Here is an 8,458-nt window from a genome sequence, read left to right as displayed (position 1 = left end):
TATATATATATATATAAAGCTTCAGACCACTTCGCGTTTTTTACGCCTTCCTGCCGGTGGAAGGATGTAGTGTGCTGCCGCGCGACCGTGAGCTCTCCTTGCTGCTGCTCCGCGTCCGTCCAGACACACCGGCGGATACTCGGCGTCGCCGCGACCTGGAGAGCAACAAGGCGCTAAGTTGCCCGAATACCAGCGGCGCAGCAGCAGCACCTGCCAGTTCGCCCCAGTACTCCCCGCGTGCGCCCGCCGCTGCCCGACCCGCCGTGGCGCCACCCACCTTCATCAGCGCCACCGTCACATGCATGACAACCCTGACCGCCAGAGCGGTAGGCTTCTTATCGGACTTTGCAGAGACCTTCCACTCCACGCAGAAACCCACGGTATCCACTACTACATCGCTTACCAGGTGTAGCGCGTTGCGTTTCGAGCAGTCCTCCATCGCGGCGAGAGGTGTGATGGACATTTCGAAGACGCTCAGATCATCCGGTGACACGCGCGGCCCCAACAAAGTGGAAAGAAACGGTGGTAGCCGCAGGAACCGCAGCAATGCGCCGACATAGTTCTGGTGCAGCTGCGGGTACACGTCCCACAGGTAAACAACACTATCACCGTATGCCGTTCTCGAGCGAATCAGCGCGCACGAAACTCCAGTTTGAACCGCCACGCGCGCCAGCAAGTCGGCGAACTGCAACAAATGCTCCTTTCCAGCAGCAACCATGACGTCTACCACATCTCCAAGTTGCATATCGAGACCCTCCTCGAGATACCCATCCAGCTGCTGGTGAATCTTCATCATCGTCGGCATAACAAAGCCAACCGTCAGGGCCAAGGTTGTGGTGTTCTCCGCGAAGCGCTTCCGAACGATAGCTCCAGACGTGAAGCCACGATTGGGGAACAATCGCCCACTGCCGGCGAGCACGTACGTCGGACCTACCAGCGCAGAAGCCGCAATCTCGCCAGTCATTGCAACAACACTCACTCACTCACTCTGCAGCCCATGATTCACGAAGGAAAAGATGGGGGAAAGAAGACCATTCAGAATGGGAGAAACCCGGCCCTTCCACACTCCATTACCCCCCACCCCCCAAAAAAAAAACACAAAAACAAACAATAAAAAGATGCAAAAAAATACAAGCCAAGAAAACACTTGGCGCTCGCGGATCCACATCTCCCGCTGCGACCACAAGACCTAATCCAGAGAATACACTTCGCCAGCACCAAAGCACGCAGAGCTTCCAACAAGCCGCAGCGATCCAACGCGAAGACACCAATGAAGCCCACCAGCCGGTAGGGCCGCGCAGACCTCAGCGACGGGGTCCGCACATGAAGCAGGCAACTATCAGCCAAACCGATACACCACGTGATCGGCGGCAGGAAACCCCAGTGGGTCGGCACCGCACAAACAAGAACCAAAAAAGCAGAAGATACGGCAGCCCCCGCAAGAACAAGGCAACCCGCCCCCCACCCATCCCNCCCTCCAAAAAAAAAAACGCAACCACGCAGTCGAGTAGAGCCGACGTCACTATAGCTCCAACCCCAACAAGCCGCTCGCAAAGTAATCCTCCCCTCACCCACACCGTACAACACAAAGCACCACACTGCCAAAGTTAAACCCAACACATAGGGCGCAGGGTAATATGCTCAAAAAAAGCAACCGGCACCTGCAGCTTGCACAACAGCCACACCCCGCGCCTGCAATCACATTCTAATCAACCAAACAGCCTATCACCTACCAATCACACCAACAACATATCCGAAAGAAACCCCACAAAAAGAAAAACAAAACACTAAGCACAACACAGCACTCAGGCAACCTGCACAGCACCACGCAGCACATTCCACCCAAAGCCCCACACCCAATGAAAAGAGAAGGCAGCACCAGCTCCCCATCACCGCAGTCGGGGTCGTCCTCACGTTCGGTGCAACGGTGCAAGGGAGCAGCAGTGCGTGCAGCAAGTAGAAAAGAGAACTGAAATGAAAAAAGAAAAGAAACAGCCCAAGGGATGACCATTTGTCCAGTGCGTCTCTGCCCACGGAGGAGCGCCTTCAACAGCAGCAACGTCTTACCAGCCGTCCGCAGCGCAGCAGCGGTCCCCTGCACTCACCGCCGGACGGGCTGCGGGCAGCGGGGCGGGGAAGGCAGCGGCCGCCCACACACATCAGCGGAGGGGTGCCCACGACGCCGACTCCCAACACCGAGCCACACAGCACACACACAAAGCAAGGAAAAAGAAAACTTACCAGCAGTAAGAACTGCATTGCCTAAGAGAGAAAAGAATGTGCGTGAGACATGCCCACGGAGCAAGAAAACAATATGTGTTTAACACCCACCAGCCCACACAGACACTCAGTGTGCCATGATCGCAGAGGCGGCCACGACGGCCAACACAAGCGGCATCAATGCGGAGGCAGCAGCACTGCCGTCAGCGTTCAGGTTGACATCAAGACTCTTGCCATTCGCTTTGATAATGCTCTTACGAGTGCCTGGCACAGCTGAATGACTGGTTTCTGCCGCGGATGGGTCCACTGCGTGTCCGTCCGAACGAGATCCCTCAGTGGCCTCCTCAGTTTGACGGCTGCCGCTTTGTTTGGCGGAGGAGCCAGAATGATCAGTAGACGTACCTTCGGTTAACACGACCGACGCATCAACAGAAGTATTTTCGTCCGTACGTGTCTGAACGGATTCGGTCGAAGTCCTCGTGCCGGTGCCCGCTGCAGTATTAGGCACGTTGACCTCATTAGAACTGATCACAGGACTTCCCTCCACATTCTTGTTATCCTCCAGGCCACTGCCCGTGCTCTTTCTCCCGCGGAAGATGTTCGCCAGCTTCTGCAACACGCCGGACGGTATGTGGCGCCCCGGTCTCCCGCTGCGCCTCCTCTGTCGCGGCAGCTTCGTGGGGCACACTTCAGACACGTTTGGGCACACAATACTGCCACTCAGCACGGTGCTCAATCCCGTAACGTTACGCGATTCACCCGCAGGGCAGCCGTACCAGGTGTTGCTGCCGGCCACGCGGAAGTACACACCTCGGGAAGTGCACTTCATCTGCACGCACACGTCACCAATCTCCTTCTTCTCCACCATCAGACCCTGGCCCTCCACGCACCGCGAATCCTCGCGAATCAGACTCCCAGGCATGTTGCTCTCGTTGCCATTAATGCAGCTGAAGCCTCTGTCAGCCACAATGATGGGGCAGTAGTCCATCATGTCCTCTCGCCTGCCGCCACGCTTCTTGCCACCCTCGTTCTTCTCGAAGTAACTATATTCAGTAGGGATATTTTCATTCTCTTTAATGATGCACGTCCCCAATGACTGACGGTCAGAAGTGCACCGTAGCTTCTTATCGGTGGAATCGGTGCAGAACATGTCGGGATACTTAGACACACCGTTTTCAACGCACTTCTTCTCATTCGTAAGGAATTCACATCCAGCGCCTTTGCCCCAACTCATTGTCTCCGCCTTTGTCCAGTTCACCATATAAAATTCCAAATCAAAGAACGCTGAAAGCGTCAACAGCGTGTAGCGCCCAGCACCGACAAGGCCGGTCATCAGCTCGTCCTTCGCAACGCGCCGCTTCCAGTGGGAAGANAACAGCGTGTAGCGCCCAGCACCGACAAGGCCGGTCATCAGCTCGTCCTTCGCAACGCGCCGCTTCCAGTGGGAAGAGACATATACCTCGTACGGCGGCAGGGGCGGTGCCGGCATGTCGATGGTTGGAATGTGCCTGGGAACAAACTCTGGTCCGGTGAAGTCGAGGATCACCGGAGAAACAGCAGCACTCACAGCCTGCATTGGCGCGGCACCTACGGTCTGAACGTTAGTACGGGAAGCTGCGGAAGAAGTTGTTGTGGCTTTGCCCTCCAATTCCGCCGTCCACGGTGCCTCGTTCTCAAGCTGCATAGGTTTTAAACTCTTGCAGCCGTAATGGTAAGACGTCATTTTCTTCGTATTTGGTGCGTCGAAGTAACGATCCTTTTTTTCGGTCTTTGAAGTGATTAAACCCGAAGAGCTTTTCTTATGTTTCTCCATAGTCTCCACGTTGAACCCAAGGGTGTGCGCAATCTCGTGTGCGGCGACGCGGACGGCCTGCGNNCCCATCGCCCTGCACCGCGCACGTCGCCGCCCACGCAAAGGCTCCATCAACCGTCGGCGCAGCAGTGGCGTACAGCACCATGTCAGCGTTGTCGACACCTTCAGTGCGATGATCTTCAGGGATGTCCAACTCACTGCAGGGGTTCTTCTCCTTGAAGGTCGGCGCAAAGACAAGGTACTCTAATCGCTTCACGAAGAGGCGCTCAGTGTGCATCTTCACAGCCTCGTGGATGAGCGTCAGCTCCAGAATGTCACGCTTCTCCGCCGTCAGGACGTCATCCTCCGTGCAGCTCACCCTGGTGCCAAAAGTGGTGGTGATCTCGCCCGAGGCAGTCGCACAGGTCCGAGGGCCCTTCGTGCCCACCATGAACACCTTGACGCGGAGAGGCTTCCATCCCGCCTTCGGAAATGGGAATTTATCCGTTTTGTCAGTATCAGGAAGCGTGAAATCTTTTTCCGTCACAGGACGAGTTAAATCAGGCCACTCAGTTTGCTTCGGAGCGCTGTAATTAAATGTCACTGTCTCCACACCACCCATTTTGTGGGATACGTAGTCGTAGATGCAGCGGTGGTGCTCCGTCACTGCGAGTGTGCTGCCGGCGCAGTGCACAAGGAGCAGCAGCGTCACGCCCAGCAGGCGCTGCATTCGTTGAACGTTGTTGTTGTTGTTGTTAAGCATCTCGATCTTGCGGGGAGGAATAGCAGAGAGACAGAAACAGACAGAGAGAAAGGGAATAGAACAGTGAGGCTCCCCCACACACTTCATCAAACCCACAAACACACGCGGTGAAGCATCCACACAGCAGAGGAAGGAGGGCACAGCAACCGCGTCAAGAAGTGCGGGTGGAGGGGTGGTGTCAGTCACGCACGCAATGCGCATCACTCAGCTCAGGCGTTTTGTTAGGATGTGGTGGTTCAGCCTCATCACGACGGCACACGCTGGGGGGGCCACGAAGGGCCAGGGAGGATGGAGACAGAGAGAGAGAGAGACAGAGAGCAGACACAATGGGAAGTGGCCAAGCAGCGCGCCGTGTGGAGTGCCACGAAGAGGAGCAGAAGGGCCACACACCACCGAGAAGTGTGGGGAGGAATACGGCTGTACGGCACCACGCAGAAAACCGTGCAGCCATCCAACTGCCTACCGCCTGCAAGCAGCCCAGCCGCCACCTCCTGCCGGGCGACGGAGGCAACAGATATCGTCACGCACTCCTCAGCGCACTCATCAGCTGCCACACTTAGCCACACTGTCCAACAACAACAAGCACAGCAGCAAAGCAGGCAGAACAGAGAGACGGAGAGAGAGAGAAAGAGAGGATAGTGCACAAAGCAGACAGGCACGCACAGCACAGCACTCAGGCAACCTGCACAACACCGAAGTCACACATTCCACTACCAAAAAAAAAACCGCACCCAATGAAAAGAGAAGGCAGCACCAGCTCCCCATCACCGCAGTCGGGGTCGTCCTCACGTTCGGTGCGACGGTGCAAGGGAGCAGCAGTGCGTGCAGCAAGTAGAAAAGAAAACTGAAAATGAAAAGGCCGATGGATGACCATTTGTCCAGTGCGTCTCTGCCCACGGAGGAGCGTCATCAACAGCAGCAACGTCTTACCAGCCGTCCACAGCGCAGCAGCGGTCCCCTGCACTCACCGCCGGACGGGCTGCGGGCAGCGGGGCGGGGAAGGCAGCGGCCGCCCACACACATCAGCGGAGGGGCGCCCACGACGCCGACTCCCAACACCGAGCCACACAGCACACACACAAAACAAAAAGAAAACTTACCAGCAGTAAGAACTGCATTGCCCAAGAGAGAAAAGAATGTGCGTGAGACATGCCCACGGAGCAAGAAAACAATATGTGTTTAACACCCACCAGCCCACACAGACACTCAGTGCGCCATGATCGCAGAGGCGGCCACGACGGCCAACACAAGCGGCATCAACGCGGAGGCAGCAGCACTGCTGTCAGCGTTCCCGTTGAGATTAAGGCTTTTGCCCTGCGCCGTCACAATCTTTGCTTGTCCGCTATCCTTAACATTAGCGCTCTTAGCTGTGACGTCAGAAAGCCCTGGTACTGTGGGGTTGGCAGCGACTGTAGAGGTGCTGGTGGGTTCCGTGATTTCGGTCGTCGCTGCAGCCTGAGTCTGGCTGTCCTCCTTCCCTAAAGCCGTTGTGTCCCCTACGGCAGTGCTGACCGCAGTCTCTGATGGNGGTCGTCGCTGCAGCCTGAGTCTGGCTGTCCTCCTTCCCTAAAGCCGTTGTGTCCCCTACGGCAGTGCTGACCGCAGTCTCTGATGGCAGCATGGTGGTGCACACGTCCTCGTACCGCGGACAAGTAATGCTGCCCTTTCCACCGAAGTCGCCATGCACCTTCAGAGACTCCCCCTCCGGGCACAAGTAATACGTGGGGGCACCAGCGTACTGCACGTACACCGACCCATCAATACACGCCACGCGCACACACACGTCGCCGACCACCTTGTCTCCCACCTTAAGATTATTCCCCTCAACGCAGCGAGAGCTNACCCATCAATACACGCCACGCGCACACACACGTCGCCGACCACCTTGTCTCCCACCTTAAGATTATTCCCCTCAACGCAGCGAGAGCTGGCGCCGACAAGACTCCCAGGCATGTTGCTCTCGGTGCCATCAATGCAGCTGTAGCCTTTGTCCGCCACAATAATGGGGCAGTAGTCCATCATGTCCTCCCGCCGGCCGCCACGCATCTTCCCATCCGTCGTCGTCTCGAAGTACCTGTACTCCGAAGGAATAGTGTTATACTTCTCAACGGCACATGTCCCCAACGCCTGGCGGTCAGACGTGCACCGTAGCTTCTTATCGGTGGAATCGGCGCAGAACATACTGGGGTACTTAGATACACCGTTTTCAACGCACTTGGTTTTACCGAGGAAAAAATCGCATCCAGCATTTTTTCCCCAACTCATCGGCTCCGCCTTTGTCCAGTCAACCATAAAAAACTTCAAATCAGCGAACGCTGCAAGTGTCAACAGCGTGTAGCGCCCAGCACCAACAAGGCCGGTCATCAGCTCGTCCTTCGCAACGCGCCGCTTCCAGTGAGGTGAATAAAGCACCCTGACATTATTCAATGAAGGCAAAGGCTTTACGTAAGGTTCAAAATCGTCTTCATCAAATTCCGGTGGATCATCGTCGACATCATCCTCGTCACCTGAAGCAGTTACTGCCGGTGCTGCCGCCACACCTCCAGGCTTGGGGGCAGTTATTGTCTCTGCTGCCAATCTTTTCTCTTCACCCATGACTGCAGCGGTATACGGCGCTTCGTGTTCAAGTAACATAGTTATCGATCGACTGCAGCCATAATGGTACGTTGTCACATTCCTTATATTCGGTGCGTCAAAGATATAGTTAATGATACCGTCGGGTTTAGAAATCGAAAGTATATCGTCATTCCTCGCGTGTTTCTCCATCGTCTTAATGTTAAGCCCAAGGGTGTGCGCAATCTCGTGTGCGGCAACACGGACGGCCTGCGACGTGCGGGCAATGTGGCGCGGGCTGTAGTTGATCATGCCAATCAGCGGCCGCCCATCGCCCTGCACCGCGCACGTCGCCGCCCACGCAAAGGCTCCATCAACCGTCGGCGCAGCTGCGGCGTACAGCACCATGTCAGCGTTGTCAACACCTGCAGTATGGTGCTCTTCAGGAATGTTGAAACGGCTACAGGGATTCCCGCCATTGAACCTTGGCACAACAATACGGTACTCTGCAGGCTTCACATACAGGCGCTCAGTGTGCAGCTTCACAGCCTCGGGGATAATAGTTTCAACCAGAATCTTCTTCTTGTTCTCCGTCATGACATCCCCCTCCGTACAGTTCACACTGATCTCAAAAGTGGTACTCACCACATCTGAGGCGCTCTTACACGTCGCTGAGCCCTTCGGCTCCACCACGACTACCTTGATGCGAATAGGCTTCCATCCCGCCAGCGGTAACGGAAGAGAAAAGCTTTCATCGGTTCCCGTGAATGTCACAAATTCAGATGTCACAGTGGAAGAACTTGAAGGCACCTCAGATTGTTTTATAGTACTAGTCGGCACATTCAGAGGAGGATCAACACTGTAGGATACGTAATCGTGCATGCAGCGGTGGTGCTCCGTCACTGCGAGTGTGCTGACGGCGCAGTGCACAAGGAGCAGCAGCGTGACGCCCAGCAGGCGGCACACTCGTTGAGCGTGGTTGTTGGTGAGCATTTTCAATCTTGCGGGGAGAAATAACAGAGAGATCAGAAGTAAAAAAAAAAGTGGCACACACTTACACACAATCATACCCAAACACGGTCGCACACACCACCGCACCCTTACTTCACAGGGAGCAGCTCAACATGAGG

General features: G+C 55.8%; 4 protein-coding genes across 4 annotated transcripts; all 4 read right to left on the bottom strand.

Moving 5' to 3' along the window:
* Positions 1–40: 40 nt before the first annotated feature.
* Positions 41–964, bottom strand: DQ04_04001040 (hypothetical protein; the record flags this gene model as incomplete). The annotated part of the gene is made up of 1 exon (XM_009313256.1): positions 41–964. The coding sequence occupies one exon, from the start codon at positions 962–964 to the stop codon at positions 41–43; it is 924 nt and encodes a 307-aa protein (XP_009311531.1).
* Positions 965–2,347: 1,383 nt separating this feature from the next.
* On the bottom strand, positions 2,348–3,904 carry DQ04_04001030 (surface protease GP63; the record flags this gene model as incomplete). Its single annotated transcript, XM_009313255.1, has 1 exon — positions 2,348–3,904. One exon carries the CDS (start codon positions 3,902–3,904, stop codon positions 2,348–2,350), a length of 1,557 nt encoding a protein of 518 aa, XP_009311530.1.
* A 115-nt stretch (positions 3,905–4,019) lies between these two features.
* Positions 4,020–4,775, bottom strand: DQ04_04001020 (surface protease GP63; the record flags this gene model as incomplete). The annotated part of the gene is made up of 1 exon (XM_009313254.1): positions 4,020–4,775. One exon carries the CDS (start codon positions 4,773–4,775, stop codon positions 4,020–4,022), a length of 756 nt encoding a protein of 251 aa, XP_009311529.1.
* Positions 4,776–6,464: 1,689 nt separating this feature from the next.
* Positions 6,465–8,321, bottom strand: DQ04_04001010 (surface protease GP63; the record flags this gene model as incomplete). The annotated part of the gene is made up of 1 exon (XM_009313253.1): positions 6,465–8,321. One exon carries the CDS (start codon positions 8,319–8,321, stop codon positions 6,465–6,467), a length of 1,857 nt encoding a protein of 618 aa, XP_009311528.1.
* Between the last annotated feature and the right edge of the window lie 137 nt (positions 8,322–8,458).

This window comes from Trypanosoma grayi, assembly GCF_000691245.1.
Source record: "Trypanosoma grayi strain ANR4 Tgr_400_V1, whole genome shotgun sequence".
NCBI lineage: Eukaryota > Euglenozoa > Kinetoplastea > Trypanosomatida > Trypanosomatidae > Trypanosoma > Trypanosoma grayi.
The sequence above is the reverse complement of the archived record's forward strand: the minus strand, read 5'-3'. Positions and strand labels throughout refer to the sequence as shown.